General features: G+C 48.1%; 3 protein-coding genes across 3 annotated transcripts; all 3 read right to left on the bottom strand.

The window, feature by feature from the left end:
- Nucleotides 1–106: 106 nt before the first annotated feature.
- On the bottom strand, nt 107–1,311 carry N7466_009923 (triose-phosphate isomerase TPI1; the record flags this gene model as incomplete). Its single annotated transcript, XM_057169312.1, has 6 exons — nt 107–135; nt 204–418; nt 483–595; nt 708–782; nt 885–1,164; nt 1,274–1,311. 6 exons carry the CDS (start codon nt 1,309–1,311, stop codon nt 107–109), a joined length of 750 nt encoding a protein of 249 aa, XP_057016703.1.
- Nucleotides 1,312–2,901: 1,590 nt separating this feature from the next.
- Nucleotides 2,902–6,090, bottom strand: N7466_009924 (tyrosine protein kinase SWE1; the record flags this gene model as incomplete). Its single annotated transcript, XM_057169313.1, has 1 exon — nt 2,902–6,090. The coding sequence occupies one exon, from the start codon at nt 6,088–6,090 to the stop codon at nt 2,902–2,904; it is 3,189 nt and encodes a 1,062-aa protein (XP_057016704.1).
- A 2,054-nt stretch (nt 6,091–8,144) lies between these two features.
- Nucleotides 8,145–23,809, bottom strand: N7466_009925 (uncharacterized protein; the record flags this gene model as incomplete). The annotated part of the gene is made up of 7 exons (XM_057169314.1): nt 8,145–8,294; nt 8,371–13,046; nt 13,103–15,134; nt 15,193–16,392; nt 16,456–18,864; nt 19,203–19,414; nt 19,465–23,809. The coding sequence occupies 7 exons, from the start codon at nt 23,807–23,809 to the stop codon at nt 8,145–8,147; spliced, it is 15,024 nt and encodes a 5,007-aa protein (XP_057016705.1).
- Nucleotides 23,810–24,079: the final 270 nt, after the last annotated feature.

The following is a 24,079-nucleotide window of genomic DNA, read 5'->3' on the forward strand; positions in this document are numbered from 1 at the left end:
CCTTTTGGCCTTGCTAATTTAGGGCTTTATTCCAAGCCAACCTAGGGTTTCTAGCACTAGGGGTGTATCAAATTACTGAAATAGGGGGTGGGGGAAGGGAAACATCTTAGATGCGGGCGTTAATGATGTCGACGACTGGATATAGTGGTTAGCATCCGGTACTTTCTGAGTATGTGGGCAGTCCTGAATCGATGAAAACTTACAAGCAGGCTTCAAGCTGGCACCGCCAACAAGGAAACCGTCAACATCCTCCTTCTGGGCGAGCTCACGGCAGTTCTTCTCGCTGACAGAGCCACCGTAGATGATACGGACACCGGCCTGGGCCTCGGAGGAGACGCTGGCACCGAGCCACTTGCGAATAGCAGCGTGGACCTCCTGGGCCTGCTCGGTGGTAGCGACCTTGCCGGTACCGATAGCCCTATATGAACAGGTTAGAGACATGTTCCAATGGCACAGCATGGAATATTGGGGTGTTGGCTTACCAGACGGGTTCGTAGGCGATGACAACCTTATCCCACTGCTCCTTGCTAAGCTCCTTGGCGGCAGCGTTGAGCTGACGGGTGACAACCTCAATGGTCTTATTGGCCTCACGCTCCTATGTCATTACAAAACAGTCGGGTGTTAGCGGAAATTCTCGTGTCAGGTTGCATCCCGGTGACCCACACCGGGACGAAAAGCACGGGTAACCGAGTTTAGGAATGACGTACCTCCAGGGTCTCACCAATGCAGAAGATGACAGAGAGACCGCCCTCAATGGCAGCCTTGGTCTTGCGGGCAATGAACTATAGTGAAGATAATTAGCTCCATGAACAATGTCAATGGTTGGGGAGTGGCCTTTTTTTTTGGTAGTTCGGCCTTGGTATGTAGATTGCGGGTTCCCGTACCTCATCGGTCTCCTTCAGGATGACACGGCGCTCGCTGTGGCCAATGACAACCCAGTTGATCTTGGTGTCCTGGAGCTGTTCGACGGAGATCTCACCGGTGAAGGCACCGTTGGGCTTGTCGAAGACATTCTGGGCGGCAACACCGATCTTGGGGTCGGCGAGCTCGCGGGTCAGAGTGAGGTACAGAGCAGGAGGAGAGATGACGACCTCGGTGGTGGAATCGAGCTTGGCGGCGTTAAGGTTGCTGACGATGCTGGTGATGCTATCCTTCACACCGTTCCTTTGTTTTTTTTTTTTTTCAAGTCAGCGGGGCGCGGCTCTGAAACACTTCGCGTGCTGTAGAGGGGTGACCTCGAGCATCGCGGGGTAGTATATGAGAGGTAACTTACATCTTGAAGTTACCACCGACGAAGAATTGACGAGCCATTTTGAATAGATTAGATGTTAAGAAGGTCTGGGGTATTTGAAGGGGGAAGGAGAATATGAAATGAAAACAAGCGTTGGGATAGAGATAAGACAAGAGGGAAGGTTGGGCGGTTAATAAAAGAAATTGAGGGGCACACTCGGTCCCGAAGATCGGCATTGGGGCCTGACAGACTAGGCATCGTCTATGACGTCGGGTAGGTTGTATCCACCGTTCTCGTGCAGAACTAAATTCTTATGAATATCAGACTAATTTGACTAGTTTGAATCGCTAGGCAGTTTTAGGAAGTCCAATCTTATCAACCTTGGAAGTGGGCACATGCATTATTTATATGGCTCATATCATCATGCAAAAGTCCATCAGCTAGTGCTAAGACTGGGCATCGGTCCTGGGCCAGATATATATGCATTGGCACATATTAGGTACGATATATGTATATAGTATGTATACTTGTATTGATGTAGACGTGCACTTTTGAATCCACGCACGCACTGGTGTATATGTATGCATACTCAGGTACCTAAGTACATGTACATATATTGATTACCTGTGGATATGTGAATCAATTGATGACGGGAACCATCAATTGATGATTCGGCCGAAGGAGATATTGATTGATTGATACATATTTATTGAGGTTGAAAACCTTATGTACGCTGACAACCTTACACCAGGTGTCCAGGTGGGCATCCGTGAAACATTGAAAAATTGGAAGCATCAATTCCAACATTTGAATGGAAAGCTTTGAAGAAACATTTGAAGGGAAAAAGACTTCAGGGCTGAGGATATCATCTCAGACTACTGTTATTCTCACACATGGAACAAAACTGGTCAAAAGTACAGGAGATTCTCGCTAATCGAACAGAACCATGGTGGACAGTCATTCATCATTAAACAAGATGTCAAAAAAGAAAAACAAAAGAGCCCAAGGGCAGAATGCCCTGAAACCTTTCTTCAAAATCGTAAAAACGCCCAAGACCCAAGCCTACTAAGAGCCCAAGGGCCCAAGGCTGAAGCAACCATGCCTTTACCACTAGGTGAATGGCCCAAACTTCAATGCAAGAGATCAGATCCACCGAGAGAACGAATACACCAGAAGAGCAGCCCGGACGATGCGACCCAAGGCGATCTCGAAAGAAGACTCAGTTGTGTTGGGGATGGTGGTACATTAGTGACACCCGATAATGCTAAGCAATGGATCAATACAAACAAAAAACATTAAAACGCCACAATAATGAAAGAGAGAACACCACGCTGAAACTCCGGGTATTGGACCCTTTGCAAACTCCACGAGGTCATGAGGGCTGAAGGGGGAAAAAAGCAGACATATCGCACTGAGGGTCACAACAACGCTTCCAAGGCAGAACCCCCAAAAAGACGTAAAATAGATCCCAGGATATAGGACTCAATCGGCCAGAAACAAAGTAAGAAAATCGTCGTGATGAAAAGGCGTGTGGGGCATGAAAAAAGGAATGGCGAAAGAGTCGAATCATTGCCCGGGAAAAGAGTGAGAAAAAGAGACAAAGGAAAAAAGGTCGTGAAAAAAAACAAAACACCCCCCCAAATGCACATCGGAAGAAAAGAAGACATAGATTACACATCGATCATTTCGGCATCTTCGGCCAAGATCTCATCAGCGGGCCCCCAGTTGCCCTCAAATACTGTGGCTCCGGCACGGCGACGCTGGTTCACAAACTGTAGTCCATAGGTGCCTAGAACATCGTCTGCGGTAGGTCGATCAAGGGGCTCGGGGGAGATCATCCAGCGGACAATTTTATCCAAGGCATGTATGTGACTGGCATCCACCATGAAGGCAGGCGGGTCCACAAGCTCCCCACTGCGGGCGAGATGGGTCGGCTTCGGCGTAGTCAACTCCCGGCTAGTGAGGAAGCTGTCCCCAAAGTCGTCATCACCCAAATCAGACGCAAAAAGCTCCTCAAAAGAAGTCCCGTCTGTGACAGGGTTTCCAGTTGCATCGCGGAAAATGCTAGTCTCGGAACTCCAGGTTAGACTGGGAACATCGCTCATGTCGCCATTTCGAAGCTTCTGCCAAGACACCCCATTATCTGGCAGTTCCACGTTGCCAGCAATTTCAAAGATGACCAGACCAAGTGAGAAAATGTCCGCAGGTTTATCAAACCGACCCATCAGGATTTCAGGGCCAATGTACTCTCGATCACCTTCGCCTTCAATGCCATCCTCGGCAGGCCAGCGTGTGGCCATGCCAAAGTCTCCAATCTTCAAGACCCCTTCAAATGTGACCAAAATGTTGGCAGGCTTCAAGTCAAGATGGATAAAGCCTTCGTCGTGGATGTGCTTCAATCCCAAAGTAAGCTCCAAAAGAATTTTCCAGATGCGGAAGTCATCAAGTCGGGCCTTAAGTCCAGCCTGTGCTAGGAAAACATCCAAGCTTCCCTCTTCGCAGAACTCAGTTTGGATATAGAGATGACCGTTATCTTCCCAGCTGTCCATGAAGGAAACTATGTGGTCACAATTGACCAACGTCTTCAGGACATCGACCTCCCTAATGCGGCGTTCCCGATCCTTTAGTCCTAAGTAGGGCTGTTTGCTCTTCTTGACAGCCCAGACTTGATGATGAGGAAGAGCACTGGGGGATTTGGGTCCACTTGAAGGCAGGGAGAACATGGAAGGGAATGAGGCGTCGTGAGGTTGAGCAACTCGGTATACCTGAGAAAACTCACCTGTACCAACAAGCTCGATTTTCTCGAACCGCATGGTCAGGCTGGGATCCACGTCTGGGGTGTGGAATCCACTGAGCTGCAGACTGGGGCGCTTGCTAGAAAGCAACGAGTCCCGGGGACCTGTCGGGGTCGCAGGTAGATCCAGACTAGCACCAAAGTCAGGTTGAAGATGCTGCGACTCATTCGGTACGGAGATTGACAAGCCGCTTGGATCTGGGGGGAAAAATTGGTCGCGAGGAGTATGAGGTGAAGCTTGGAGAAACCGATCACGCAAGGGCGTAGAGTTGGAAGACACCCTTGTTTCCGACAGACGCTCTAGAGGCCCAATCTGAGAGGTAGCAGGAGGATAGGTACGGGAAGGGAGGAATGTTTGTTTTGTAGGAGTTGGAGGGAAATCAGAATCAGTTAATGGCTGGCTGTCATGCCGTGAGGAAGGGGATTGAGCTTGAAGATCGTCCCCATCAACACTCACGAAGCTTCCCCGACGAGAGGCTTCGGGGCGACTGAATGCATTCCCAAAAATGCCCATACCTCGTGCAAAGGGACCGGGTTTAGGGCGTACAGCAGAGGCTGGAGGGTTGAAAGGGGATTGCGACACAGCCTCTGACTCTTGGAAAGGTGGAGGCTTATTAAAAGATCCATTCAACCCAGAAGTGAAAAGGTTGACGGGTCGTTTGCAAGGAGTGTCGGGCATGTTCTTATTGAAACCCGATGGCTCCTCTGCATTGCGATTTTTCTTCGAGATCAGCCCCGTGGACATGAACGCAGCCGGTAGAGGTTTGACTAGTTTGTAATTCTCAGGTGTTGCGAATGATTCCCCAGACCCGCTTGAGTCTTCCCTTGTTACACGGCGCACAGGGGCGGGACGAGTAGCGCCGGCGGGAAGAGACTTGGAGAAATTGAAGAGCGGTCGTGGGCGCTCCGGTTTGTGGACGGCCTCATGAGTTGGGGAATCATCTAGACTCGAGCCAGAAGACGATTGAGTGATAGTTCGAGAGAGGGGATGAGCAGAAGGACGAGATGGTTGAGTAGTGACAATACTGGTAGGATTTGCGGAAAAGAGAGGACTGGCTGGAGGAGGACGAGGGGAGAACATATTTTCTTGACCAGCCTCAAACAGGCCACTGTCAAATGACATGCGTGGACGCACTGCCAATGGGGTACCGGGAGATGCCTCGGCCTCACCTGCCCCCTTCGGACGTCCAAACAAAGGTCGATCACTTTGCCGTTGTTGCAGAGTGGACCGTCTGAGAGAGGATGAGCGCTTTGGGATAGTTGCAAACGGACTGAAGGGCTGGAAGGGAGTTGACAGAGAGGTCTCGTTGGCAGATGGGCTTGCAGGCGCACTTTCATGGTCGTTATCGAAGATGCTGAAGTCTGTTGAGAAGTTTGGCGTGTGAACACTCCGTCGCTTGGCGGAGGGACTCCCTCGCGATGCTTGATCCAGATTCATAATACCGTCGCTGCGTTTTAAAGGACTCACAGTGGCGAATGAGCCAAATGTCCCACTGCGTCGCTTTTCGATACGAGAGAGCGTGGAGCGGGGAGCGAAGCTTGTTTCGCCCTGCGCGACAGAGAGAGAATTAAGATGACACGGACTGTCAGGCGTAGTCCCTTCCATCGGCCCATCTAGATCATCGAGCGTCAAGTCGTTTTCTTCCCCTAAATTCATGGCGATGGGCTGGGATGGAGTCGCGTTCCCACTGTCCGTCGAGACTGTCAAAGCGCGTTTGGCGGGGCTACGAGGTGAAGTCCGCCGTCGCATGGCCGGTCGTGTTATTTTCGCACTTGGCGGATATGGTACAGCAAGAGGAGATTGCTGATTAGACGGGAAAAGAAAGAAATTCTGATGCGATCGCCTCGAGGGCGACAGCGGCGAAGACACGTAGGGTGTGGTAGTTTTGGAAGGCGAATGAGATCGAGTGCTGAGGAAGAAATTGGAACTCTTAGAAGGTGAGCGCGACAAAGAGCGCCTTAGTTGGCGAATTGCAGAGCTGGCATCAACGTGGTGAATCCCTGAGTGTGACGAGAGGTGAAGAGTGCCGCCCGAGTCCCGGTGCGGCGAGAAGGTCGCAACCATAACTGGGGAATGTTGTGCTGAGCGTGTTGCACAACAATCCCAAAAAGAAAGTCGATCCAGTTCAGTGATAGCGATGTTTCGGTTTCCTTCCTTCACCTTCACTCAAAAAGAGTGATCGAACCTGTTCGTTTCCAGCGTTTTTGATCTCCAAGAAGAGTGTACTTGATGAGTGAGTAAACCTCAACCCTCCACGGCGCTTGTGACGCGACGGGAGGGAAAATAATGCGAGTCCTTCGAGGGGGGGGTGGGGAGAGACTTGAGTCAAGGGAAAAAGGGTGCCCAGTTGAATAAGGCACGCTACCTTTTTTCTGATCACTGGAATGCTAGAAAGGCAGGGGAGCGAGAGAGAAAAGAAAATAGGCAAAGTTTGGAAGCAAAAGGTGGGAAAGGCAGTTTGGCCATTCACCCACGCATTGCTAGGTTCAGTGAATTCCGTAGGCTTGTACCTCCGGCCACGCGCGGGGGAATCGCAACAATAGCGCGCCGCGGAAACGATGATCGCCCTATGGCTACACTTTCCACCCAACAAGAAGACGCGCAGGAATGTTTCAGGTCAAGGACACGGACATGCAGGTTTTGGGCGCACAGATGATGTCGACAGCCTCGAGGGAATACAGGTAAATGTCGAAGGCGGGAATCCTTTTCCCAGTGTTTCAAGGAAGAACGGAAGCGTAAGGGGTAGGTCCCCCTCGTTTAAAGATTCGTGATCGGATCAGCCCACGCGTGGGGTGGTTTGAAGAGGGGCTGGAAGGCGCGAAGAATGTAGGCGTAGAGCGAGAGAGGAGGATGTTGGGAGAATTATTAGGCGATGTAGGGTGATACCAAAGGAGTGAAATTGAAGATCGAGGAATGTATCCACGGGTCAGGAAAGTTGAAAAGGATAAATGTAGATGAAGTGCCCAGTAGTAGAGAGTTTCCAACGCGCCGCGTTGTTGATCCCCGTTACCTAAATGGGTTTAGCGGCGGGGAGCGACGCGTCGTGACATAAACAAATAGTGATTATGTAAGATCGTGTTTATACGAAATTCACAAGCATAGACTTCCTCATGAACAAATGTAGCTGGGATAAAAGAAGAGAGAAGAAAGTAATGTATGTCAAGTCTGGGCTGTGAATTATAATTGACCCATCGTGAGAGACCTTTTTTTTTCTTTCTTTTTTTTTTTTTTTTCTATTTATTTTCTTGTTTATGCATGGGGAAGCGACCCGAATTCCGCCCCTGCGCCCAACTACAACGCCACCTCAAGGAACATTTGTATGGTACTTGCCATTCCCCGATTCGCCAGTTCTCCTCAAGGGAGTAAAGGTAAAATTGCCCAAAATAAAACCCCAATCAATAACCAAAGAGACGGAGTTCAAAAGGCAGCGAAACCTTTGATTACAAGATCCCCAAAGGCCCCAGAACTGTCTTGAAACCACGCGAAATCTCCCTTGCTTGAGTGGCTGCCCATGAGTTCACCAATCCTAATAACCCACTCCTAATGACTGGCTCACACCATAGCTCATCTGATCCATCATTTCCATTCGTATGATCTATATAATAATAAAGAGCTAAAAAGCTAATATCTCTCAGCCATTCCAGAATCCTCTATTTTCTGGATGTTACCACACGCAGAATAATTGCACCCCAAAAGATCACACTGACACCCCCACTATCCTTTCATCTTCAGCTGAAGATTCCGACTTGGTACTCCGGAGTATCTACAGAGAGTATCACCTGTTTAGTGGGGGCCCATGTCAAGGTCGGGATCCGCCCGTCCCGTCCCGTGGGTCCCGATATACACTGGCCCCTCTGGTTCCCATGCCACCGTTTATGATTTATTGAACAAAGAATGAATGAAAACGAACACGTCCAAAAACTTCAGTACCCACAAAAGCAATATATGCACAGCAAAAGGAGCTATCCTCCAAAGAAAAAAGAAGAAGAAAAAGAAAAAGAAAAGACTCGCTGAAAATCTTAGTGAAGAGAAAAAGAAGAAAGAAATCAAAACAAAACAATTGTCAGGGCGACGAGAGTCCCTCACTCTTCAAGATACTGGTCATTGTTTCCAGCAAATCATTGAGAATACTCGACTAGGGCATTCATATCCTGCTGCATTCTCTCAATCATTTGAATAGCAACGTCGTGACCCAATCGGGCGTCTGGGGCGAAGACTCCAAAGTCCAATCGGTCTTCTCGGATAGCTGCCTCCACATCCATCGTAGGCTGTATACAAAATTACATTAGTGTCCATCTATCAACCACTGGTAGAGAGGGTGGGGTGGGCGGTTAGATCACTTACTAAGAATACATCTCCCATAGCCGCCGTCGAAACAGCGGCCCGCATCACTTGCGTGGAAGCGGGCGCTGTAATGCCCCCATTGGTCAAGAGTGGATCAGTTTTGTCAAGACTGATCTCATTCTCATCTTTAACTCCCCTGAATGGAATAGACTTGAAGACCGTCTGGTTGGTCGCAGTGCCGGCAGACTCTTCCACCTCAGGTAAACGTAGAAAATTGATACAAGTGTTGATGCGCACCCCGGTCCATTCGGCAATCTCCACTAGGGATACACAAGAATGTTCGATCATACTGATCAAGTGGATGTCATCCTGAATTTTTCTGGCAGCTGTGAAGAGTGAGTCGCCACCGCTGTGGATTTTGTTGTCTAAACGCAGTGGAACGATATTGACTGTAGGCGCAACGAGTTCAGATAGCCCCTCCGTGACGAACGACCGATTGGCGAGATACAATCCAACCACGAGACCCTCAGAGTCCCCAAATATCTGGAAATGCAGTCGAGCATAAACTGCCAAGAAGATCGATTGGATACTGAGGCCCCGAAGCTTTGCAGCCTTCTCAACCTGAGACATGCTGGAAACGAGTCCCGGTCGGTAATGCTGCTGGATAGCCCCAAACTCGCCCAATGGTGGCATGTCAATTGCCCGCATTGCGATTTGGTCTAGGTATTTGCTCCAGAATAGGCGCCGAACACCAACGGGCGAGTGAACATGTTGAACAGCGACGAGCTGGGCAATGTCCCGGGTGTCGAATTTTAATTGCGCCCGCATGTTGTTGCAAGCCTGGGTAAGTTCATTCATCATGCATGGCAAGCTGATTGCATCGTAGAGAGCGTGGTGAATCTTCAAGATAACTGCCGTGCCCTTGCTGGTTTGACAGGCATGCAATGCAACAGGTATCGAACCAAATTCCTGATCACTACTGATAATGACAAGCTGGTGATCAAATGCCTCATGCCAAAGAACAGGAATTCGGGCGGATTTGAATACAACTTGGAGATACGGCACTCTTGAATCATCGGTAGGAACGAAAGCCGTTCGAAGAATTGGGGTCTGATCTATAAGACAAGACCAGGCATTCTCGAGAACTTCCTGACTCACTTGTCTTGTTGCCAAGTAGGAGAACTCGGGATAAAACACGCTGGGGTTCAAGGAGTGCATTGCCAGGAAGTAGGTCTGCCCAGCGGTTGCAGGAATTGTTCGTTGAACTTGATCCAAATCGATGCCATATGACTGGAGTAGTGGTGTGATGTTAATACCACGAACAGACTCATCAAGGGCCCTCTCAACATCTGTCATTGTGAGATCTGTCTGATTGGTGTCTTCTACTGCTGCCGCCATCTTCTTGATTGTGCCCGCCTTGAGCATATCACTGACAGATAGCTTTACATATTGCTTTTTCAAAAGTGCAGCGACCTTGATCGCACTAATGCTGTCCAAGCCAAGCTGGAAGATGTTGGCTTCCGGATCGATTGTTTCCTCGGACACGCCGGATACAACGGCAAGAACACTGCGAATCTTTGACTCGATGGGTGACCACTCTCTTGGGCCAGGCATTTGGGACAGCAATCTAGGTTCCGCGGCTGGAACAGATAGTTCCTGTGAGAACTGATAGCCACAAATCTCCATGACCTCTCCTCTGAAATCCACCGTCTGCTGGGCTGACTGATTGACAATTGAGAACAAGACATGTTCCATATGTTCAAGCAAGGATAGGGTATCTTCTTCTCCCAGAAGATTGCCTCGACAAGCCACTCGACCCACCAGACTCTCCCCTAGACTTTCAATCTCGGCGCAGACTGGGTACTCAACACTCGATGAGCCAGCTTCAGTGGATCTGTAAAGAACTTGTCCAGCATTTTCGCTTTCCGAAGGTCTTTTTTGGTAGATGAAGAGCGTATCGAACAGGGGACTTGACATGCTGTCAGGTCTGACTCGTCGAAGTGGGAAATCCTGATACTCTGAGATGTTCAACAATGTCTCTTGAACATATTTCACAAGATCAAGACGAGTACCATGCAAAATGACACGCATGGCCACAGTATTCATGGATGGGAACATCACATCCTCGGAATTCGCGACGTTGCGACCTGACAAAACAAGGCCAAAAACAACATCCAGCTTCTTGGTATGTGTGGCTAGAATAAGCGACCAACAACTTACCAAAAGTGCTTGCATGGTGATGCCTTCGCGCCTGCAAAATGCATCAGCCTGTTCGGATGATATAGACATGGGTCTTTCTGCACGGTGAACGTCGATAGAAGTTGACTCTGAATGAGCTCCCGTTGGGAAGGGAGCTGGTGTGTAGTTGGACAGAGCTGACCTCCAGAATTGGAGAGCCTGTTCGCCCGAAGATGCAATGATTTGCTCCAGGATTGCGTCAGGAGATGAGCGAGTGCAGTCTTCTCCAGAGTAAGACCTAGCCACATCTTCGTGTAACAAATTGATTGACCAACCATCGTAGAGAGCATGTGCAATGGACAGAATAACATAATAACCATCTCCATCAATGGCGACTGTAACCGTCAGAAGTGGGAAATTCGCAAGTTCGCCAGCTGCTCTCCTGCGCTGGACATCAATTATGGAGTCGACTCTTGATCCATTTAAATGGACAGTTTGAAAATCGAAAGTATCCTCACTATGAATAACCTGAGCAAAGGCATTGGGAATTTCGGGATCTGAGACCTCGACGAAAGAAGTACGTAGGATTGGGTGGGTTTTGACCACAATTTTCCATGCTTCTCGGAGCTTTGCGCAATCAACATGTGGCTCAAGTTTGAGAACCTCATGGTTGTAGTAATGTTGGTACCCAGATGCAGTCATCTCCGCAACCATTGCTTCTTGAATTGGGGTAGCTGGAAGAACCCGACAAACACCTTGAGGCAAGAGGCTTTCTTTCCCCAAGAAATCTGTTAGGGATCGTTCACTTTGACACAATAACGGATAGGTGCCATTCTGCTCCTGATGGGCTGGGGCAGTCAATTGACTGGTCATGGCCTTAATTGTGCGGCTGCGCATGATCATGCTCACAGGGAGCTTGATTCCAACGTTGCTCAGCCTAGATGACAGCTTGATGGCATCAATACTGTCAAGACCCACCTCGAAAATAGATGTTTCGCCTCGAACTGAAGCCACATCTACACCGGAAAGGCTGACAATCGCATCACGGATTTTGCAAGCTTGTGTAGTCCATTGGAATGAAGATTCTGTCAAATGGTTGGAATTTTCTTGAACACTGGAAATTCTGTTCAGTTGGGCTTGAGGTTCTTCCGACACTCCATTGAGATAAGGCATTTCATGCTTGGGATTTCGTGCAAATTCGGACAACACATCCTCAAAGCTCGAGAGGAGTTCTTGGGCGGTCTTTGGGGAAACGGCATGACTTTTTGCCGCAATCGTTATGGTGAGACACTTGTTGTTGTTTCGCACAATTTCAAAGGCCAATGGATAGTCATGCTCAGCTTCTGAGGCATTTGGACTCCATAGATTTCTCGTTGATGACTCATCAGCATCTTCTCGCTGGAAAACAAAAAGCGAATCAAATAGAGGCTCATCAGGATTCCTACCGAGCCATTTCACAATTTCACGCAGGGCGGTGGATTGAAATGGCATCGTGGAAACGTGGTATTCATGGCATCGCTGGGCAACCTCTGTCCAAGATCTCAGCCCACGAAGCTGCACATTGCTCGGAATCGTATTGAACAATGGACCGATGACATTTTCAATCCCAGGAATGTCAATCGTGCGACCCGAAGCAATAATTCCAATTGGCGGAACAAAGCCAAAATGCCGATGAAGCGTCAACAGCCAGCAGGCATGAAGGATACCTTGCTCGGTGACATTGAGGGAGTTTCTCAAGTAATCAAGATGATCCGTGCTATCTATGCGTTGCGATTGCACGAAGGCGGCTTCTTGGATTTGTTCCGAGTTCAACAGAGGACGTACTTCACATTTTCCAAGTTGTTCTTTCCAAAAAGATTCCGCCGAAGGGTCTTTGCACAGAGGTCCTAGGTGTAACACATCAAGGAAGTCTGGGTCATTGTTGGACGTTTTCGAATGGCCATTATAAATACCAGCGACCAATTCAAGAAGAAGGCCCAAGCTGTTTCCATCGTATAGGGCGTGAAAAATGTTGAGGAACATCGTCGACTTCTCTGGAGAAGTGATTATCCCCACTTCCCACAGTCCCGTAGAAAGATTGCCAAGATGAGATATCCAATGATCAACTTGGTGCCTCCGGGAGTTTTCAATGATTCTCTCGGATGCAACTTCCATGTGAAGCCAAGGGAGTACATCTCTCCTGAGAATAACCTGAGCATAGCCATCCGGCGATGGCCAAAATCGTGCTCGCAGCATTTGAACTTGGCTTTGAGCCTGCTCCCAACTTGCCTTCAGTTTATCCAAATTGACGGAATCCTTCAACTCAAAACCGAAAGATGAGCAATACATGGGTTTGTCGCTTGACAGGAAATGATAAATGATTCCTTCCTGGAGCGGTGTGCAAGGCGCAATTTGCTGTACATCGGTTCCAGGTATCCCGATGCTTGCGAGGATAGAATGCGAATGCTTGTGGGCAAAGGCTTGGATGGCTTGCTTCGCATTTTGATAGAGATTTTCCTTTGACGGAGGGGCGGTCGTGTGATTCTGTAGGGCTGAAACCATACCGGCAATCGTGGGATCTTCACAGGGTTAATTTTCATAGTATGCTAAGAAAAAAAAAATTCAGAAAACTTACTTTTCATAATCAAAGATGGCTGAGCATGGGGGAAGCCGGATTCTCTAAGGGTCCGGGAAAAGGAAATGACCGAGATAGAATCAAGGCCCAACTCATAAATACTCGACCACGAGGAGATGAGCAAGTCTGTGGATCCAAGAAACCTCGATAGCACAGAAATTATTTTTTCTTCGCCTTCACTCTTCACAGTTTGACTAGCAGCCATAGCTGTTAAAGTCTGGATTTGATCTAGAGAAAGTTCTTCGTAAAGTCCCTTCAAAACCTTCATATCGGCCTTGTTGTTGGCAGATAAAGGGAAGCGAGTCAGCGGGATAATATGTGTTGGTACCATATATCCTGGCAGATACGCAAGACAGGCTGCCTTGATGGTTGATAGAAATGATCCATTATCATCGGAAGTATGGATTTCAACCGAGCGAGACTTGTTGTCGGTGCCTAGCTTGGAGACGAACGAGACGAGTTGGTCTTTGGATTGCTTTGGATGCTTGACAACCAGTGTAGCAACTTCATTCAACTTGGATGTAGCTTGTTTGATGACTTCATTGATCTCTCCTATCTCGAGTCGTTGCCCTCGCAACTTGATTTGGTCATCAATACGACCAAGGAATTGGAAACTGCCATCAAATAGAATTCTGACCAGGTCACCTGTTCGGTAAACACGATCTTCATATTCGGGCAAATCTTGGAAACGTTCCTTCGTCAGCTCAGCTCGATTCAAGTACCCCTTCCCAACGAGTGGACCGGATACGCAGAGTTCGCCAAGACCGCCTCGCAGAACGGGTGTCGAAGTTCCTGGACGGAAAACATAGGAACCAACATTGTCGAATTGGGGCCCAATATTGGAAGGCTTGTCATTGGCACGCATCCGGGGTAACATAGTACAGCCGATAGTGACTTCTGTTGGTCCGTATCCATTGTAGATAACTCCATGGTGCCCCCAGGCGTCAAGGATTTCTTGCTTCAGAGCTTCTCCACCGGTAATAAATACTCCTCGACAGAGGGAAGGGACATCATCTGGGTGTACCAATCTTGCTAAACTGGGTGTCAGATCAATGTGTGTGATTTGGAGCTTCTGAATCGTCCCTGGTAGATCCTCGAATAAGAGATCACGCGGACAAGAGGTGACACAGATTCCAACACTCCAGCTCCAGTATTGCTCTAGAACACTGACGTCAAAATGGAAAGACGCGAATTGTAGCCAGCGAGATTCCTCATCCCAATGAGGCGAGAACAGCCTTTGAAACGCCATCATGGCTTGCACGGCATTGTCATGGGTAATTTCACACCCCTTTGGCGTTCCGGTTGTCCCCGAAGTGTACAAACAATAACAAGTATCGTTTGGCTGTATTTCGCGTGAAAGGATAGGAGAACAGCAGGGATGGTCTTGGTATACACCGGGCTCATCTAGTGCGTAGATTTCCACACCGGATAGATCCTTTAGCTCCTCCCTTTTTGGTAGATTGCAAAGCAGAATCTTAGAATTTGAATCCTCCATGATGAATTGTTTGCGAGAAACTGGAGCTGAAGGATCGATTGCCAAGTATGCGCAGCCAGCTTTGAGAATGCCCAGTATAGAAATTGACGCTTCGGGGCATTTGTCGAAGCAGATTGCGATCATCTCGCCTGGGGCGACACCCTTGCTCTGCAGAAAATGGGCGATTCGGTTACCATCTTCATTCAATTGCTGGTAAGACCAAGTCTTTTTCTGGAGGTTATCCAAGTCCGCACCAAATGCGAACTCAAAAGCAGTCTTCTCTGGGACCTTGGCGGCGTTTTCCTCAACAAATTGATGCAATAAGGACACTGACGTGGGTAAGATCTTTTCTTTGGCAGGAGTTATGGAGAGAAACTGGTTTCCAAGAAACATATAGTCATCCGAGCTGGACTCGGGAGAAAAAAGGGTTTGCTCCAATAGCTTATCATACTGGTTCAGAAGAACTATGGCTTGCTCTTGAGGAACAAGGTCGTTTCTGTAAGTGACTCGGATCTCAAGATTGGTTGAAAATGGGACCAATTCAATGGAGAGGGGGTACTAGAAAAATCAGCAAACTATACATAAAACCATAGTGTCAACCAATCAGCAAGCATACATCAATCCTCGTATCTTCGTCAATAATATCCCAGCATTGAGACTTGGTTGAGTCCGAGCTGAATTTCTGGTAGACAAAAAGTGTGTCAAAGAGAGGCTCATCACTTCCAAGCCAGCGCTGGATTTGTGCAAGCGGTGTGAACTGATTCTTGGTCAAGGAGGCGTTCCTCTTCAATGTGAGATCCAACAGATCCCGGTTGCTTCCTTCAATACGGTGAGGGGATGGAACAGTAACCAGACAGGGGAAAACAGCATTCTGTGCTGCTATCGATAAATTGCGACCAGAAAGAACAGTACCAAAAGTGACATTTTTTTCACCTGTATACCCAGCGAGTAGCCTGGCCCATGCTGCTTGCCCTGCTGATTGCAATGTGACACCGATATCACGACAGCGAGCCTCGAGAGCTTTGATAGATTGCGAGGAACAAATGGAGCTGGTTAAAAGCTCTTTCCTGTCTGTGCGTATAGGATTGAGATCTGGAAATTTGGATGAATGCACTTCTGAAGCAAGTCCCTGCCAGAATTTTTGTGCAGACTGAATTTGTGCTTGGCTCTCCATCAAAATTGGGCCAAGAGTGCTTTCAATTGAACTGGTATCGGCTAGAGCTTCCCCTTCGTACGCTTTGACCACGTCGGAAAATATGAACTCCAGAGATTGTGCATCGTAAAGAGCATGAAGCGCAGAGAAGCGCACAGTTGTAACTTCATCAGACGCCTCAACGGTGATTTGCCATGGAGGCCGGAAAAGATTACCAAGAATATCCTGCTCTTGATCTTCAGGTTTATATGCATTGTCCTCAGTCGCTTCATTCCATGGGAGCTGAATATCTTCTTTATAGGTGACCATTGCAAATGGGTACTGCTGATCAGGCAGTTGAACAAAACCGGTTCGTAGCATCTCATGCTGGGCCATCACCTTGCTCCAAGCCCTTTTCAATAATTCGTTGTTCATCGATCTTGAAAACTTCAACGACATGCGATTAAAGTATGTTTCGCCATTAGAATGAGTAAAAAGTGCCAGCATTCCATTCTGAACAGGAGTGCAAGGCCGTAAAGCTTGGACTGCGTGTGAATAATTGCCGAGCTGCTCACGAACGGATGGAAGGTACTGATTCTCAAAAGAAAGAAAGTTGAATTCTTCTTCTGGAGATTTTTCCTGGTTGGTCTCAAAGAGCGAAGCAATCTCACCAATGGAAGCAGCCTGTTTTGGTTAAGAGTCAGTTATAAATACACATTCAGATCGAGTGCAAAATATGATACATACCTCAAGAATGTCACCTGCCGAGATCTTGTATCCAAGTTTGCGAAGTTTCCCTGAAATTTGGACAGCATGAATACTGTCAAGCCCAAGTTGAAAGATGGTAGTATGCAGAGTGACAACTTCTTTATCAATGCCTGCGAAATCGCAGACAATTATTCGGAGAGTCTCTTCTTGTGCAGACCACGGCCGAGTCATTTGTGTCTTCTTTGAAGAAGACTGGAAAGAAGTATGCTTTCGAACTTCTTTCCAGTCTTGTCTTGTCTCAAATATTTGAGCAATGCTTGCTCCGATAGATCCCTTATCGGAAGCTTGTGCAGATGGAAATTGCACAGTGTGCTCCACTAGAGCCAAAAACCCTTGTGCAAGGCTCGTCGCCACATTTGCGGTTAAGAAAGCTGTATTGAAGTGTAGACACACGGAGATGTTATTTTGCTTATCGTCAGGGACGATCTCGCAGATAAGGGGGAATCCCATGTTTCCTTCATCTTGAAGAAGTTCCCAATAGCATGGGTCCAGTTCAGTTTTGCTTTGCTGTAGAATGACCAAAGTATTGAAGAGTTGAGAGCCTCCACCCAAGGTACGCTTTTGGATTGTGCGCAAAGAGTCAAGCTGGTGAGGCATAATGTCATTATTGTGCTCCTGGAAAAGCCTCATAACATTCGCATTTGTTGAAGTAGGGGACAGCTTGACTCGCATGGGGAGTGTGTTAAAACAGGGCCCAATTATACTCTCCACGTCATCCAAGGGAATAGTTCGACAACCGAACACATTGCCAAAGCAGACATCAGAAGAGCCGGAGCAAAGAGCTAGCAGTCTTGCCCAAGCGGTATGAAAAACGTTCAATGGAGCCACAGAGAGCTCCTTACACTCCTGCTTGAATGTGTCAAGAGAGGTACTAAGATTTAGGTAGATCTGCTCTGATGCAGAGGAATCTATCAACTCCTGGTTTCTTTCGGCGATGGGTAGGAGTGTTGGCGCCACACCGGCTAAATATCGATCCCAAAATTCGTGGGATCCATTGGGGCTAGCGGATACCATGTATTCGATAAACGTATGGAAGGGTGTAGTCTTGGGCAGGACCTGGCCTGCAAGAGCAAGCTGAATCTCTTGTAGCAACTGTCCTATTGCTTCACCATCGTACAAGGCATGATGAATTGACAATAAGAGATGGTTATCATGTGTGGAAGAGTCCGTGAAAATAGTCAATGAGTAAGGAAGCTTCCCATTGATTGGTGATTGAAGTTCGAACACGGATTTTCTTTTCACGATTTCTTCGGTGAGCTCATGGGAGGATGTTTCAATGTAGAACCACGGTAGAGCTGCGTTGTCTAGGACCACCTGTGCAAATGCATACACTTTATCGTTGGTCGGTATGAAGCAAGTTCTGAGAATATTGTGTCGATGTAGCATTAAATTCCATGCGCTTTCCAAATCTTTGAGATCGGTGTTCACGCGAAGTAGAATGTGATTGAAGTAAGCCGGATTTGTATCAGATTCAGCAGCCAGCATAGCCTCTTGCAGCGGCGTGCACGGATGGATGCTTTGTACGGAGGCGTTCTCATTTTGAAAATCATTCTTGATTTCAACAATGAAGTTGTCATTAAACGTAAATGTGGTGTCATTTTGCAATGAGGGCAGTGATGGCCGGTGGCCATTGGTCATCCCAGGAAGAACAGTGACTAGCTGCGCAACGGAGCTATGGCGCAGGATCTTAGAGACAGCAATTCTTTCATACCCTAAATCCTGTAGCTTCCGTGAGAATGCAATGGCAGAAAGTGAATCTAACCCCAGTTTGTAAAACGATGTGTTCCTGCCAATACTCCGTTGATCAACCCCAATCACTGCTGACAGGGCGGCTGCAATGGCCTTCTCATTATCAGTAAAATCTGCATCAGAATCATCAACGCCATTGCGGGAGAATGTCCCGAGTCTTTCTGGGCTCATTGCCTTGATCTCTTCCTCAATTTTTGAATAATCAGTCTTGTAAGATTCCGTCATTGGTAGTTTGTCCATCGGAACGAGAAGAGAGGGGACTGCAGCCATGGGAAGCTTTTTGCTCAGTGCCTCAAAAATATCCTTGGTTATCAAGGCAAGATTTCCAGAGTCAGGTAGTTCCTTGACGTGCTCTGAAGGAGACCAGGTAGTAATCAATTGCTGCTGGTTAGTGAGAGGGCTTCTGAAAATCATACTCACGGCATCTTCAACGACGTCTAAAGAATTCATGGCGGAATCAATCTCTTCAAAAACAATAGACTGATTGCTCAGCACTGTCTGGCCACGCTGGGGAATCACTAGAATGGATCCGTCTGGAAGAAGTCTGCCATGATCTCCGCTTCTGTAAAATCGGCCAAACTTCGGATGCTCAAAGAAACACCCACGAGGCTCATCGTCAGTCTCTGCAAATATACGTCCCTGTTTCAGGGAATTAGTAGCTGGAGCGACTTAAAGGACCCTCGGAACCCACAATTTGATCTCCTCCGAAACATAACTCTCCGACCGCACCGCAAGGAAGCACATGTACCGATGGTTTGTGTTTGTCCGACACAATAATTACGGACGTGTTTCGGAGGGGCGTTCCGATATTTGCAAGAGAGGTTGAGCTTTCGACATTCGTATATAGGGTGCAAACTCCGGCCAGGCCGAGAGAACTATAGCCTTTGGTTATAGTAAGTTTCAAATCAATGATGTTCATCTTTGCGGAATCTATATATACCATGATGGAGTCCATTACTAGCCCAGTTTTGGCGTACCTTGGCCGTCAGTGGTTCCCCTGACGTAAGGAGGAACCGAACACTCGGAACCTCTTTGGGGATTATGCGAGAGGCCAAAGTGGGAGTCAGATGAAGGTGGGTGATATTCATCTGGTTGATGATAGAGCATGATAATTTCGCAAGATCCTTATCTGATGCTATACACAATGTGATTCCCATGTGCCATGCGAAGAATGGTTCAATGATTGAGGCTTTATTATGTCAGCAAATTGATATATCCCTAGAGAGACAGTATACATACCATTGGGCTGTGAAGAAGCTTGCAGGAATTTCGATCCCGCGGTGGAAGGGTATCTGTCTGCCAGCACGTTGATATGGCTTTGCAGGTTATGGTGAGAAAGATATGCAAGATCCGCCGACTCGTTGCCGGCAAGTCTTTCCTTGAAACAAACAATATAAAAGGAGTCGTGAGTCATGAGAAGATTTCCATCAGGGTAATTGTCCAGGGAATCAGGCAGAAAGATCTGAGAGACCGAATGCAAGGAGGCTGATTCTTCATTGGGGGATTTAGATGGGCGAAGTACACAAGGTTGCACGCCCGATGTTGCCCGGATCGAGTTTATTGTTTTCAAGAATTTCCGATCGTTCAGAGGCAATAATCCGGCTCCAATCTTGGCGACCGCTAATGTGCAAACGTAGAAATTGATCGATTTGACAAGATAGATTGCGGCCAAGCTGTCCCTTGTCAGGCCCTGTTGAACGAGATAATTGGCAAGTCGATTAGCCTGGGCATTTAATTGGCCATATGTGATACTTTGAAGGTCGGAAGAGATAGGTTCCTGATCGGTGGAAGGTAGAATTTCAATTGCTGTTCGGTTGGGGTAAACGAAGGCAATCGTCTCAACTCCGGTGACAAGGCTGGAACGATTTCTCTCAGTCTCGGGGTTAGGGTTCAAAATTGACAAAGTTGACAGTGGAAGATGTTTATAAACTTGATCGATTGCAAGGGTCGGAGAATCGATGAGAATTGAAGCCGCAAAGTCAATTTGCTCCAAGAGAATGCGTGCCTGTTCAGGTGGGAAGATGGAATTCTGGTAGGTTGCCTTGGCATGAATCTTGTCACCTCTAGGTTCAAACTCCAATAGAAGCGCAAATTCCAAGAATTCTGCTGTATCAACCTCGCTAAACAGCGCTCCCTGGGTATCATTTTCCCAAACGTTTTCTTGCCACACCAGAGCAGTGTCGAACAGGCTTTGATGAAAGGGAATCCCAGAAGCCTTTTTGATTTCTTGAAGAGGAAGGCTGCCATGTTCAAGAGATCTGCGATTCATGTTTTGAATTGCGAGAAGAAGGTCGGAGACGTTCTTCATCTTCTCGAGGTTCATCCGTGTTGGCAGTGTACGAATACATGGCCCAATAACCGCCTCAATACCTTTGACTGGCAAGGTGCGACCCGAGAACACAGTCCCGAACACAACATCTGATGAACCAAGATAAGAAGAAAGAATAGAGGTAAAGGCGGCCTGGAAGATTGTCTGTCGACCTATCAAAAGACGTTGTGATACATCGTTAAGTTTCGGGACGGAGACGTTGAGAACACGCGTGGCCTCTCTTGTTCCTGGTGCAAGATCTGTTTTCCCATGGAAATTGGGGAAAGTGGTGGCAGAAAGACCTTGTAATTGATCACGCCAGAAAAGTGTGGATTCGGTATTCTTCTCGCTGAGTTTGTGCTCGATGAAGAAGTCCGACACTATATTGTACGTAGGTCGAGAGGGAATGTCTTGTCCAAGTAAAATACGACCAAGGTCGTTCAAAATTAATTGCCAAGACCACCCATCGTACAATGCATGATGGATATGAATCAAGGCCTGGAGTTTGTTCTCGGTTTCTTTGAACTGGATCCGAAGAGGGTAAAGAAGGTCGTGTTCGGTTATGAGAGACAGGTCGTAATCAAAGACACTTCGTTTCTGAATGAGCTGCTCATTAAACGCCTTCCAAGTAAAGCGAGCAAAAGAGTGATCCTTTAGACCAATTTCGACAAATCCACATCTCAAAAGCGGGTTTTGGTCCAGCAGTTTCAAAAATGCATCCTGAACAGAAGCCGAGTTGACCGTGGATTGAAATTCCAACTCAATCCAGTTGCAGTACGCTTTGGCATGTCGAACTGTCTCCAGTATCATTGCCTGTTGAATATGAGTACTTGGTTGAATGTCAATCACCTGTGAGCCAAATCCGAGAGATTCTATCCTGGCTGCTCCGGCACTCGCAACTAATTGTTGAACCCTGTAAAGACCGTCTTGCGAATCTTCGGTTGGTTTTATGGCCTCTAGCTCTTTGGTCAGTTGCCAAATTCCATCGATACTATCAGCATCCAACAAATGAGCCACATCCAGGCGGATACCAGCATCTAGGAGATGTGAAGCCAAGCGGATCGCTGCCAGCGAGTCAAGACCACTTGCTACCAAGCTTTCGGTTGACTTGAGTTGTCTTCCTAGAACATCGGTAACACACGATGAAATAGTCTCCTCGAGTTCGTCTCGAAAAGTTTGTTGATCAGTAGAATGCTCAGTAGCGCGGCGACGAGCGAAATCTGCCTCAAGGGCCTTGCGATCAATTTTACCCGATGGGAGCTGGGGGAATTGATCGACCAGAATAAATTCGCCCGGTACCATAAATCGAGGTAGCCACTGACGGCAAATGTCGCGGAGCTCACGATCGGTGAGACCCTTGTCGTTGACCAAAACAAATGCCGCCAAGCTGCCGCCACCCACGATGACCACAGCACTGCGCACTTCGGGAGCTCTTAGGATCACATGTTCAATCTCTCCCAGTTCGATTCGCTGACCACGTAGCTTGACTTGGCCGCTCGAGATGCGACCAAAGCACTCAATCTCACCCGACGGCAGCATTCGAGCTTTATCGCCCGTGCGATAGAGTCTGCCGTACCAGGGGCTGTCAATAAAGGCCTTTGCATTTTCTTCTGGTCGATTGATGTACCCATCTGCGAGTTGCGGTCCACCGATCACAAGCTCACCAATCTCGCCCATGGGAAGGGCTTGGAGATTCGAGTGGTTCGACTTGTCTTCGGATTCTAAAGGCATAATAAAGGCAGATACGGTTTTGAAAGGTTTGCCAATCAAGTTCACTCGCGCATCGGACAGGAACCCTGTCGCCGCGGTACAATGGATTGCAGCTTCTGTTGGACCGTACATCCCATGTAGAATTCCGTCCGAGGATTCTGATTGGCCAAACTCCTCCACCACATGTTTTGTGAGCATTTCACCGATTGTAAGTAGCACTCGCAAGGAGGGTGCTGCAGCACGGGTACGCAACAGTTCTCCCGCGACGGTGGGAGTGAGCTCGGCGGCATCTACTTTCATCACCGTCATGACATGAGAGATATCCAGCAGCATGTTTTCCCTCTCCGAACCAATGAGGGTGACACCTCGCATGAAGGGGAAAAACACTTCGAACACGGAAACATCAAATGTGGGGGATGCAAATTGCAAGAATCGATTGAATGGGGGTATCAACTCGTCATGGGCCAGCAAAGATTGTGTGGCTGCCAGATGAGAGATACCAACACCTTTGGGGCGACCAGTTGAACCGGATGTGTACATTACGTACGCTAGATCTGAAGGTGTGGTGTCGATGACCGGTGGTGTGAAATCCGCATCGTCGGCTTGGCCGGCCTCGATTCCATCGGTATTAATCACCGTCACCGGTGCACCTTGGGGTACTTGGGCGACCAGCGCGCCATACGTGACCACCACCGAGGCTGCTACGTCTTGCAGAATGAATTCTATCCTTTCTGGTGGCGCATCAATATTCAATGGGCAAAAGGCACCACCTGCCTTCAAAATGGCCAACCAAGTAATGTATAATTCCATAGATTGCGGTAAGAGCACAGGAACCACTAACTTTTGCTTACCATCGGCTCGAGCTGCCGCGGCATGGGCAATTTGGGTGGCCAGCTTTGATGACAGCTGATCAAGAGAATGGTATGACAAGCAACGGATTTTTCCTTCCGCGGTCAAAAACTCGATGGCATTTTTGGAGTGACCCGAGTCATAAGAGCCACTCAGGGCTAAGTTATGAAGTAGTTGTGGACCCGGTAGTATGCAAGGCGATGGATTGATGACAGACATGGCAGGTACTTTGGAGATAGAGATTTCTAGCTGTGAGTCTGACCTTGTCTGCTCTTCCACAATATGTGTGAGCCGACTTCCCAGTTGTTGTACCGCTGCAAGATCCATGTTGGTGGATGAATACAGAGTACTGGTTCGAGTGGTGGGATCCACGACCCACGTTAGAGAAGGAGCAAGCGAGAAGGAAGAAGTATGAAGGACTGATGGATCGGTCCCCACGACCACCGCGGTGGGCTTTGTAGCAAGTGCAGATAGATTTGATACAGCATCTAAGTTGGGCGGCCGAATGGGCTGAGCTGCCTGAGCAAATAAATCTACTTGGATTAGAGATCCATTCAATAGAAAGGACGGGGATTGGTTGGTGGTGATGGAGCTCAACAACCGTGCCCATGACCAGGCGGCCAACTCTAAAGAAGGACCGACAGTCTCCACCGGCCAAAGGATAATGGCGCTGTGCGCGCCATCTTTGTCCACGACTGGGAAATTGGCAAATGCCATCTTTTCGAGAGAGGTGGGGTGGTGTACTGATCAGTGGAGCATGATGGAATTCTGCTTATAGATTGCTTATTGTAAGGGCTGTGAGTGGCTACTCGGGCCTAACCCTTGAAATGTCGTATGCAGGAGGAGGCCGCCTAAAGTGGGACGAGCGTTATTGCGCGCGGCAGTAAGAGGCCCGTGGTGATCGGGAGAAAGGGAGGGGGGTTGGAGGGGCAATGTACAAGGGAGGGGGAAAAAAAAGGGAAAATCAAAGTAAAAAAAAAGGAAAGC

The sequence above is a fragment of the Penicillium verhagenii genome (genome assembly GCF_028828195.1).
Source record: "Penicillium verhagenii strain IBT 33310 chromosome Unknown utg000010l_segment0_segment0, whole genome shotgun sequence".
In the NCBI taxonomy this organism is placed as follows: Eukaryota; Fungi; Ascomycota; class Eurotiomycetes; order Eurotiales; family Aspergillaceae; genus Penicillium; species Penicillium verhagenii.